This window comes from Coregonus clupeaformis, chromosome 15 (genome assembly GCF_020615455.1).
Source record: "Coregonus clupeaformis isolate EN_2021a chromosome 15, ASM2061545v1, whole genome shotgun sequence".
NCBI lineage: Eukaryota > Metazoa > Chordata > Actinopteri > Salmoniformes > Salmonidae > Coregonus > Coregonus clupeaformis.
In genome coordinates, this window is record NC_059206.1 from 43,169,874 (window position 1) to 43,182,713 (window position 12,840).

The 12,840-nt window shown below is 45.1% G+C and overlaps 1 protein-coding gene across 1 annotated transcript; it reads right to left on the reverse strand.

Moving 5' to 3' along the window:
* Positions 1–274: 274 nt before the first annotated feature.
* Positions 275–2,591, reverse strand: LOC121582397 (apelin receptor B). Its single transcript, XM_041898150.1, has one exon. It carries the CDS (start codon positions 2,408–2,410, stop codon positions 1,295–1,297), a length of 1,116 nt encoding a protein of 371 aa, XP_041754084.1. The 5' UTR covers positions 2,411–2,591; the 3' UTR covers positions 275–1,294.
* Positions 2,592–12,840: the final 10,249 nt, after the last annotated feature.

Consider the following 12,840-nt stretch of genomic DNA (forward strand, 5'->3'; position numbering starts at 1 on the left):
TACATTGTCCTCCATAATTTAATTAGCTAATTTTCAACAAATTTCTGTTAATCGTCTGAGGGGGACACTGTTGTAAAGGAGCAAAGAATCAAACATTGGAGGGGAAATAGAACTCATATGTATTTCCCGTAGACATAGCTTTGATTCTGTTCTAACTGCACACAGTGGGAATGAGACTGCCATCCTTCAACCCTGTGTGCTAACAGGAAAAAGCACATTCTACTGAATAGTGTTTGCATGACATCGTAACAAGCAACACAGTGACACGAGAGGATTTTAGTTCAAAAGATTACTTTTTATTTCAAATCATCACATAAAAGCATTATACAGCATGTATTGACATCTTTGTCAAATAAAGACAAGTTAATTCATGCCTTCCCCAATCCTAATTCAATAAACTCACACACACACACACACACACGCTCATACCTTCACACACACACACACACACACACACACACACACTAGAATTTAATCTGTCAGAGCAGCCAGCTATTAGTTGGCCCTCCTCCCTCGACAACATTTGTCAGCTGCCACCTGTCCGTCTGGGACCACCCCCTCCCTCCGTGCCCTTATCTCCCCTTACATTTACATTTTACATTTTAGTCATTTAGCAGACACCCCTTACAACCCTTTAATCAAGCTGCAACACCTTTCCTGTACATACACACACACTGACGTCCTGACTGGTGCAGAGAAAGAGGTCTCCCCTCTTTCCAATGAGCAAGTGCTTAAAAAAAAACAAGAACAGCATGGTACAAATGCATGTATAATACACTCCTCCAGTGTTAAAAGCCAGAGCCATGGTACAACCCACCTAAGAGCTTGCCTTAAGTCCAGAAAGGACACCAGGAGAACAATATGAGCTGCTTTGTCCCTTTGAAATACATTCAACTCTGTCCAAAATGCTGGGGTCTGGTTTGCATCACCCTGGCATGGAGCTTGGCCCCCTGTATCAAGCAGTTCAAGGGGTTTGTACAAACTTCCTAATCACTGAGAGTGAGCTCGGAGGATGTCAGTGGTCATGATTACAGCCAGAAGACTGACTATCAGTTTCCTCAGTCACACAGTCAGGAGGACACGTGCATTTGCACTCAGTCTGCAGTCCACATGTATGTGGCTGGATAGGTAATGATATCACTTTGCTGGATAGTAAATGATATCATGCACCTCTGAAGTCTTAGATTTACCTGCAGTGTTCAGGTGACGATGGAGGCAGGACAGGAAAAGGCAGCTGGAGACCTATTCTCTCTGGCTGGCATCCCTCTCCCATGCCCTGACCCCAGCATAAACGTCACACCTTAGTGGCCAGCGACTGGGCCTCTGTCTTCTGGGAGGACAGGGAGCAAGCGGGGCTGGTGTGCAAGGCCTTCTTCAGGTTGAGCAGACAGAGGCACTGGGAACGGAAGCGCAGGTCGAAGAAGGCGTACAGGAAGGGATTGAGGCAGCTGTTGACGTAGGCCAGGCAGGTAGCATAAGGGTGGGCCAGCAGGAGGAAACGGAGGAAGGCGCAGGTGTTTGGAGCCAGGTTCAGGTAGGAGAGGGCATCAGCGCTCTTCAGCACGTGGAAGGGCATCCAGCAGGCAGCAAACACAACCACCAGGGTGGTGATGATCTTCAGCAGACGTCGCTTCCGCTGGTCCTCCTTACGCAGGCTGTTGAAGTGGCGTGTCACGGTGCAGCCGATGAAGCAGTAGCACACCATCATGGCCAGGAAGGGCAGGAGGAAGCCCAGGGCAGAGGAGGAGATGCTGAGCCCTGCAATCCACATGGACTCCTTCTGCTTCAATACATTTGATCGATTGATTGTTTGATTACCCCCACCCAACACCAGGCTGAAGTCCATGCCACAGGAGATGCGGTTGCTGTTCTCATCGTCCTTGGTGGTGCGGAAGATGAGTGTGGGGGCAGCCAGTAGGCCAGAGAGGAGCCAGATTGCCGTCAGGGAGGCCTGCATGTGGCCACGGGTACGCAGCTGGGTGCTGGACAGAGAGTGCACGATGGCCAGGTAGCGGTCAAAGCTCATGGCGGTGAGGCAGAAGACGCTGGCGTACATGTTGAGCAGCACCACGTAGCTGCTGATCTTGCAGAGGGCCACACCGAAGGGCCAGTGGTAGCCCAGTGCAGTGTACACTGCCCAGAGGGGCAGAGTCAGCACGAAGGTCAGGTCAGCCATGGCCAGGTTGCCTATGTAGATGTCTGCTGTCCGGCGCTTGGCCTGAGCCCTCCACACAGTGAAGATGACCACGCCGTTGCCAGAGAGACCTAGGATGAAGATGAGCATGTAGAGGACTGGGATGACTTTGTAGGACGGCTCCCACTCAGAGTAGTCACACATGGTGCTGTTCTCCTGTTCTTCATAATCATAGTCATAGTAGTCAGAGCTGTCAGCGGTTGTCCACATCTCCATTCTTCTTAGAGTATCCTTTACTTCTTTAAAAATGTTGATTATTTTATCAGGTAAAATAATGTTGATCTAATGGATCAATAAAGTGTATAAAGCAATTAGAAACTTGGTCCAAATCCGTGTGCAAGAAGTTCAGAAAAAGCACAAGAGTTTTTTAAGTAGTTCCTGAGCAGTCGAGGGTGATTTCAGGTCTGGTGTCACAGCGCAGGGCAGGCTGCCTTTTTAAATCCCGGCAGTTCTGCACACAACCCTCTGTCTCCTCCTCCCAGGCCGAGCCCAGCACACCGCACCCCCCTTTCCCAAACGCTCTCTCTCTTTCACCACCACCCACGCCTCCCGCGACTCCCTAACATGCGAGTGTGAAGAGAACTCTCCAATAAACGGTAAGCAGGCCTCAATTTAAAAGCGAAAACATAATGAAAATACAAATAGGGCATTGAAAGAACATTATTACAACTCTCATGACGCACACTTTTAATACATGTTAAAGACTGAAGCCGAATTGTGGGACCTACTCTACATTTTACAGCCTTCAGAAGTCATAAAATGTTGAATTGAATTGATATTGAATTGATTTGAACAATATTCGTTTTCCTGCCTGTCTAGGCAAGCCAGGGCAAGCCAGGGCAAGCCAGGGCAAGCCACTAGTCTAAAAGTAGACAATTACAATAATAAAGTAGCAGCTTTTAAGGGGAAACCACTGCCAATCTGGCAATTGTACACTAGAGCACCCAAATTAGAATAACACATTTCCAAGTCAATGATTGCACAATTGCATAGGACTGCTTGTTCAAACATGTTGCTTGTGTCATGTGCAATGTATCAAATAAAATATTATGTTTAGGATGAGTATAATATAGTAATATCTAACATAATTAATTTTGATAAATTATCAATTACCATGTTCTAGCAAATTAACACTGATAGAGAATATTTGCTCATAAAATATTATATTATAAATATCCTATTCTCTTTATAATGGGAATGTGTTGTGCTGCATGAAATAGGACAGAAAAGGTTCTTGGCCTATATTTTACATAAATACTATGTACATGTTTAGCTAACTGTTTTCTTGTCTGGCCATTAGATGTCCCAGGGTGGGGTCTACCCTATCAGGGTGGGGTCTGCCCTATGTTACTCATTTAAGAACAAGAAAATGTAATTTATTATCATTTACCTAAAAAAACAACCCAAGAAGCACCATAATATTTGGATATAGGCAGCCAAGAAGACTTGGCCTGCCGGAGTTCATCAGCTCAGACATTCAGTATTCCCACATCCAGGACACTGTTATTGTTGACAATCACTGCCTGTTATTTATTTTGTAAATATTTTCTTAACTCTATTTCTGGAACTGCATTGTTAGTTAAGGGCTTGTAAGTAAGTGTTTCACGGTAAGGTCTACACCTGTTGTATTCGGCGCATGTGACAAATGAAATTTGATTTTATTTGATTTTATATTAGAATTGTATCACTGCAGACTTGGTCATCATTTTTATTTTTATTTTTTATTTAACCTTTATTTAACCAGGTAAGCCAGTTGAGGACAAGTTCTCATTTACAACTGCGACCTGGCCAAGATAAAACAAAGCAAAACGTTTTTCTCCCTGACTAAGCTGGTGCTTAAGGGACAGTTAGACATGCTCAGTATCCTGTGGATCAGTGTGTGACATGAGATGAGACAAGACAGAGGTAGAGAGTTGAGACCAGGTATATGTAGGCCTAATATTGTATAATCTCTGAACATTTTAATTCAGGTGCTCAGTAGTTTGTCTCATATCCACTCAGAAATATGATTCTGTCCAAATGGTTTAGTTGGTGAGAATCATCAGTTGACTGATGTAAAGTGAATCTGATCTAGTCCCTGTGTATCCATGCTGAAGGAGCCCAGGTGGGAGGGCTCATTCTCCACCCTCCTCTGTCTCTCAGCAGTGTAGCAGCAGTGGCGCCAGGGCACTGACCTTCTTAGACACAACTATCACTCAACAATCTGCTCAGCCGGTCCCCTCCTCCTCCTTCCCCCTACCCTTCTCCACCCATCTCTCTCTTCCTCTGATGATGAGCCAGAACCAGGCTGTGTGGAAGTCTCTGGTTCTCAGCAGCACTAGTCTTCAAACGTCACTTACCCTATATTGAGCAGTTTGTTTTTGCTACTTGTTTTGGTAGTTTGTGTGGTGATTAAACTGATTTAATTGTGTTTCTCCCTCTGCTCTGTCTCCCACCCCGTCTCTCTCCTCTGAGCTGTCTCCTGAGCTCTTTTGCAGGACATTTGGCAGCTCGGAGCAGGAAAGGAGCAGAGTGAGTTGACTCAATGCGAGCTTCCCCTGTTCTAATGGGAATCTATGAATATGTGAGATTGTGTTTTGTGCAGCATTGTAGGGGCGTTGGAAGGATATGATGGTCAAGGGCGTGAAATCTAAAGTTAAATAAAATATTACACCTAATCCCATTCACACCCACAAACTCACCCACCATCCAGCACCAAAGAAGTGATCAACCCTTTAACGAGCAGATAGGCTAATTTAACAGGGATCAGAGATAAGAAACAGATGACAACTTCCAATGTTCCTATGTTCCATTACAATGTTGTTGCCCAGTGTGTTGACCCATGTTGCCCTGAAAGATTCATTGAAGTCCAAAGGAATTTCAATTTTTCATTTTGTGTGAGCATAGTTCTGTTTCTCCAACATTCCATTGGTGTTTTATCCCTAAATTGCACAAATGCAAGAATGTACGAAAACACACACACATACACGCTACACATACAGACAGAGGGTCTACATCTGTCTGCATGGCTGCTGAGAGCCGCTTTGATCCTCCATCGTCACATGACCTGTGTTAAAGTGTGTTTATGAGCCAGGGTTCTGTTGTGTCTTTTGCACCAAATGAGCAGGAGGTGATACGGCCGGTGTGATGTGTGTGAGAGAGAGCGGGAGAAACAGTCAGCCAGTTGTTTGATGTGTGTGTGTTAAGCTGTCAGAGACCCCATGCATTGGTCCACTGTAACTTACTGTGACAGCTGGCTCTGCAGGGATTGATTTGCGAGCTGACAAACACTCAGCCAGTGACATTACATATCTGTTTTATAACTTTATATTGAGAGTGTACAAACACATTACACACAATGAGGAAAATAATATTGAAGTCACACTAGTGAGGTACCATCAATGTCAAAATAAGATAGATATGGTGTATGGACAGTCTCCAAAACAAGCTACCCTTCCCAGTTGGAGAATGCGAACATTTGGGCAACTTTATGGTCCATCCCACTGTCCTCTCCACCTCCCTTCAACCAGGGGGTTGAGATGATTGACACCAGCCTGCTAAGCACTGGAGCCACCAAGATGGACAAGGTTACACCTCCTACAGCCCAGCCCCCAGTCCTCTCCCCTTACAACCCTACTCACTCACATGGACCACTGCTGGGGAGAGGAAGACCACATGATGGGCAGTGTGACCATCTGTCTGGACATGTAAACAATCCTACAGCATGTGATTGATTGGACATGTCTCTGCTTCTGTGAGAAGATTTCATCATACTGTGGATGTGGTCTACCACACAAACCACAACAAAACACAAACCCATAGGAATGCTCAAAAGATAAATGAGTGATGTTAGATGATAGATAATAGATGATAGATTATGAATCGTCCAGGCAGTGTAATGTCATGTCATGCCCGTCATGTCTGTAAGGAACATGGGCTACCATGGAGAAACACTTGGACAAACTGTTCAGAACCTGTACGTCTTGTGTCACTTATTAGGAAAGAACCCACAAGATAGTAGTCAGAGAGAGGGGATCCAATGAATGCCAAAGAGCATAGTTAAAATTAAATGTGCATCATTTCCTTATTTTCTTAACTGCTTCCTGCAGACAGAGAGCTAGACAGAAAGCTACAAGTATGTTCTGTCCTAAATTGTGCTTTGTCCCACAGTGACTTAAGCACTTAGAATCCTGAATGAGCTTTTTGAGGCTCATCTAGTAATTTTTCTCTCTGCATCTCTTCCTCTATAACAACGTCTGAAAGTATTGTACTGGACCATGACGATTTCCATTTCAGCTTTCTCCAGCAAGACTTTCCTGTGTGCCCTATACACTTTAGGGAAAGCTGTGCATTTACTGTAATCCTTTTGCACACCCCACACAGACGTGTGGCCGGATGACAACATGCATCCAGACCTCCGGTCTTCATCGTCCTGACGACAGAGCACCGGTGATTATAAATCTGCCTGATTGGGCCTTTCCCTTGGCCAATTAGATGAAATATGGGAGGTCACGGCTGCTGTGGAGGCAGCATGTAACCAGCGCTCTGTTTACTTAAATGTCCCTTTTCAGCCAGGACCTGGGACACAAAGAGGAGAGAAGGGGCCCAGAGTGTGTCCCTTTGTTCACAGAAATGTGCCCTTACTACAAGATTTCCTCCATTGAGTTTTATGGCATTCCTTTAGCAACGGACATCGAAATTGTTAAAATAAATAGAACAGTTGGATAATGGATGAAGATACTCTAAACTTTTTGAATTTTTATAATCCATCAGATATTGACTGGATTATAGTTCAGGGATTCTGGTGGGGAATTCAGGTATTCAAGTTATTGTCAAATTTCACTTTTTTTTCTTAGAATGCACTCATATATACATTTTGTTATTGTATCAGGTATTTTTGTATTTATTTATGTTAAAATAACAAAAAGTAGATGTGCCTAATTTGCAAAAACACAATGGGTGTATTTGCATATATGAATTCATTAACATAAACGGGTGGAACAGGGCTGCATCCACTAAACACTCTGTCTACCATACCTGCACTCACCTGCGCTGTCTAAACTGCCTCATAAATTACTGTTGTTGTCCTGTTCTGTTGCATAATTCAACAAGTGTGTCAATAGTTTGATAAAAAATCAACACACTTGGCTCTAGATTACACCTATCTGAACATACTTTACGTTGTTTGCAAGATCAGATGTAATATCACTATAATCCAAGTGTTAATTTTCAGAAGTTGCTTTCATTTCAGCTAATCTAAATTGTAAACATTTAAACTGTATTAAATTATAAAAAAAATTCAAATCCACAAAAAATGTGTTATCTTTCTTCTGTTTCTTGTGATGTAAGTGTCGATATGATGCGTTAAATGCCGATTAAGCTTTAGAGAAGGTTTACACCAACAACGAATTCAGCAGGAGAAGTACCGCCCCCATTCATAAGAAATGTTTTTCAACAGAATCAGCGGAATGAATACATGGGGGGGGGGCAGTATGAAAAATTTATGCACTCACTAATTGTAAGTCGCTCTGGATAAGCGCGTCTGCTAAATAACTAAAATGTCAATTGGATCACAAAAAAAAAATACACCCCTGATCACACACAAACACAGTTCACTATCATAGCAGCCACATACAAACAGCATGACCATTTTGCTCATTGTATAATTCCTTCTTGCATCTACGCGCTCTCCTCCTCTCACATTTACATTTACATTTACATAATTTAGCAGACGCTCTTATCCAGAGCGACTTACACCTTTTCCCTTCGCTTGTGGACTTCAGTGCACAACACATCAGCTGTCTGTGACCAGGCGAAACCTTCATATCATAACCGCTAACCGTTACACACAGCCTACATCATTGTTACCATATTAGCTAACGTCATTGTCACCATAGCTACTAGAACTAACACGCTAGTAAACCCGCTACAATCATGCAGTACAGTGTACAGTCAGCAAGTAGTTTAGCAGTTACACCGGCGGGCCCAGGTGGCAATAAATTAATACAACAAAAAACTTACCTTGACTTGGAAGAGTTAGCCAGCTAGCTAACCATAGCCATAGCCAGCTAGCTAACATAGAGTCCCTCTCTGTTTGAGCCGGGTGTTTGAGTAGGCTAAACTAGCTAAAGTGAAAGAAAGTGAAAAAATACAACAAAATATAGCTAGCTCTCTCTCTCTTTCACTCTCTCTTGCTTTTCCTTCATTTTTAAATTAATCAATTTGTTCAAAATTGTTCAACTATTGTCTTTCTCTCTTTTTGAGTCAACTACTCAACACATGTTATGAACTGCAGTACTAGCTAGCTATAGCTTATGCTTTCAGTACTAGAGTCATTCTCGGATCCAATGATTGGGTGGACAACATGTCAGTTCATGCTGCAAGATCTCTGATAGGTTGGAGGACGTCCTCTGGAAGTTGTGTAAGTATGGAAGGGGGTGAGAACCATGAGCCTCTTAGCTTTTGTATTGAAGTCAATGTATCCAGAGGAGGACGGAAACTAGCTGTCCTCCAGCTACACCATGGTGCTACCCTACAGTGTGCTGTTGAGGCTACTGTAGACCTTTATTGCAAAACAGTGTGTTTTAATCAATTATTTGTGACATGAATATATTTAGTATAGGTTTATCTAAAAAGGATAACTTTTAAATGTTTCACTGTTTTTATTTTTATGAAATTCACTGAGGAGGATGGTCTTCCCATTCCTCCTCTGAGGAGCCTCCACTGGTGGGAAGGTGAGCGGCGAGAACCCTTCTAGTGGAGCGGTAGAAAAAGTTGAGCTCTGCTCTACTTTATGCAAATTATAAGCGATTATAAGCGAAGCGAAGCCTTGGAGCGAAGCATTGTCAAGAGGAGGCTCCACCACTGGTTAAAACCCACTGTCATTCCGATCTCCTTTGCATTATTGTAGCCTTTTTCTGTAGCCTGTCAACTATGTGTCTGTCTATCCCTGTTCTCTCCTCTCTGCACAGGCCAAACAAACACTTCACACCACGTGGCTGTTGCCACTCTAATCTGGTGGTCCCTGCGCGCACAACCCACGTGGAGTTCCAGGTCTCTTGCAGCCTCTGGAACTGCCGTTCTGCGGCCAACAAGGCAGAGTTCATCTCAGCCTATGCTGCCCTCCAGTCCCTCGACTTCTTGGCACTGACGGAAATGGATTACCACAGAAAACATTGCTACTCCTACTGCTCTTTCCTCGTCTGACCATGTGTTCTCGCATACCCCGAGAGCATCTGGTCAGCGCGGCGGTGGCACAGGAATCCTCATCTCTCCCAAGTGGACATTCTCTCTTTTTCCCCTGACCCATCTGTCTATCTCCTCATTTGAATTCCATGCTGTCACAGTCACTAGCCCATTCAAACTTAACATCCTTGTCATTTATCACCCTCCAGGTTCCCTTGGAGAGTTCATCAATGAGCTTGACGCCTTGATAAGTTCCTTTCCTGAGGATTGCTCACCCCTCACAGTTCTGGGTGACTTTAACCTCCCTACGTCTGCCTTTTACTCATTTCTCTCTGCCTCCTTCTTTCCACTCCTTTCCACTCCTTTCCTATTTTGACCTCACCCGCTCACCGTCCCCCCCTACTCACAAGGCAGGCAATATGCTTGACCTCATCTTTACTAGATGCTGTTCTTCTACTAATCTCACTGCAACTCCCCTCCAAGTCTCTGACCACTACTTTGTATCCTTTTCTCTCTCGCTCTCCTCCAACACTACTCACTCTGCCCCTACTCAAATGGTAATGTGCCGTCGCAACCTTCGCTCTCTCTCTCCCGCTACTCTCTCCTCTTCCATCCTATCATCTCTTCCCTCTGCTAAATCCTTCTCCCTCCGATCTCCTGATTCTGCCTCCTCAACCCTCCTCTCCTCCCTTTCTGCATCTTTTGACTCTCTATGTCCCCTATCCTACCGGCCGGCTCGGTCCTCCCCTCCTGCTCCGTGGCTTGATGACTCATTGCGAGCTCACAGAAGAGGGCTCTGGGCAGCCGAGCGGAAATGGAGGAAAACTAGACTCCCTGCGGACCTGTCATATTTTCACTCCCTCCTCTCTACATTCTCTTCCTCTGTTTCTGCTGCTAAAGCCACTTTCTACCACTCTAAATTTCAAGCCTCTGCCTCTAACCCTAGGAAGCTCTTTGCCACCTTCTCCTCCCTGCTGAATCCTCCTCCTCCTCCCCCTCCCTCCTCCCTCTCTGTGGATGACTTCATCAACCATTTTGAAAAGAAGGTTGACAACATCCAATCCTCATTTATTAAGTCAAATGACACCGCTGGTCCTGCTCACACTGCCCTACCCTATGCTTTGACTTCTTTCTCCCCTCTCTCTCCAGATGAAATCTTGCGACTTGTGACGGCCGGCCGCCCAACAACCTGCCCGCTTGTCCCTATCCCCTCCTCTCTTCTCCAGACCATTTCCGGAGACCTTCTCCCTTACCTCACCACGCTCATCAACTCATCCTTGACCGCTGGCCAAGTCCCTTCCATCTTCAAGAGAGCGAGAGTTGCACCCCTCCTCAAAAAACCTACACTCGATCCCTCCGATGTCAACAACTACAGATCAGTATCCCTTATTTATTTTCTCTCCAAAACTCTTGAGCAGGCCGTCTCTAGCCAACTCTCCTGCTATCTCTCTCAGAATGACCTTCTTGATCCAAACCAGTCAGGTTTCAAGACTGGTCATTCAACTGAGACTGCTCTTCTCTGTGTCACGGAGGCTCTCCGCACTGCTAAAGCTAACTCTCTCTCCTCTGCTCTTATCCTTCTAGACCTATCCGCTGCCTTTGATACTGTGAACCATGAGATCCTCCTCTCCACCCTCTCCGAGTTGGGCATCTCCGGCGCTGCTCACTCTTGGATTGCGTCCTACCTGACAGGTCGCTCCTACCAGGTGGCGTGGCGAGAATATGTCTCCGCACCACGTGCTCTCACCACTGGTGTCCCCCAGGGCTCAGTTCTAGGCCCTCTCCTATTCTCTCTATACACCAAGTCACTTGGCTCTGTCATATCCTCACATGATCTCTCCTATCATTGCTACGCAGACGACACACAATTAATTTTCTCCTTTCCCCCTTCTGATAACCAGGTGGCGAATCGCATCTCTGCATGTCTGGCAGACATATCAGTGTGGATGTCGGATCACCACCTCAAGCTGAACCTCGGCAAGACGGAGCTGCTCTTCCTCCCGGGGAAGGACTGCCCGCTCCATGATCTCGCCATCACAGTTGACAACTCCATTGTGTCCTCCTCCCAGAGTGCAAATAACCTTGGCGTGAACTTGGACAACACCCTGTCGTTCTCCGCAAACATCAAAGCGGTGACCTGATCCTGCAGGTTCATGCTCTACAACATTGGCAGAGTACGACCCTACCTTACACAGAAAGCGGCACAGGTCCTAATCCAGGCACTTGTCATTTCCCATCTGGATTACTGCAACTCGCTGTTGGCTGGGCTCCCTGCCTATGCCATTAAACCCTTACAACTTATCCAGAACGCTGCAGCCCGTTTGGTGTTCAACCTTCCCAAGTTCTCTCATGTCACCCCGCTCCTCCGCACATTCCACTGGCTTCCAGTTGAGGCTCGCATCTACTACAAGACCATGGTGCTTGCCTACGGAGCTGTGAGGGGAACGGCACCTCCTTACCTTCAGGCTCTGATCAGACCCTACACCCAAACGAGGGCACTATGTTCATCCACCTCTGGCCTGCTAGCTCCCCTACCTCTACGGAAGCACAATTCCCGCTCAGCCCAGTCAAAGCTATTCACTGCTCTGGCACCCCAATGGTGGAACAAGCTCCCCCACGACACCAGGACAGCTGAGTCACTGACCACCTTCCGGAGACACTTGAAACCCTACCTCTTTAAGGAATATCTGGAATAGTATAAAGTAATCCTTCTGTCCCACTGGCTATCATAAGTTGAATGCACCAATTTGTAAGTCGCTCTGGATAAGAGCGTCTGCTAAATGATGTAAATGTAAATGTAAATGTTAGCGTTCTTATAGATTCAACGGAAAGACAATGTATTCCATGGAGCCCATTTCAGCCATTACCAGGGTGTGTTTGACAGGTCATTACAAACATTTCTGCGGTCATAGCATTAACGGGAAAAAATGACAAGCAAAAGTACGAAAGAGTTGCAGGACTCAAATTAAAGCAATCAATCCAGCGAGATTTAAGTGACGTGGATTTTGCTCCCCTCATACACAGGAAATAGATGGCTGAAAAAGACAGATCCTCAGGTGGGTGGAGTATGCGCGTTGCTACATTCCATGTGCAAAAGGAAGTCCACTCTCAATGGATGCATAGTTTTTTTTGTCTCATACTGAAGCTTTCTTATGGTGTGCTTGAGAACATAGAGGATATAGTGGGAGGGACAGTTTAGCCAATAACTTTCAGTGATCCTAAGTGAAATTAGAGCAAATATATGTAATAAGTATAAGTAAGACACAACAACACTCAGCTAAATATAGATATACAGTACATAGACATGTGTATTTTATATGTTACAATGATGTGAAACCAAACTATACTGTGCAAGTTAATGGAAACATACCTGTTACTTTGTAAGCATTTGACATTTTGCATTTGACAATACACCACAACAACGTAGTATAAAGTTCACCCCTAAACTGAATCAAAGGTTTGGGTTCAGTTATACAGACAAA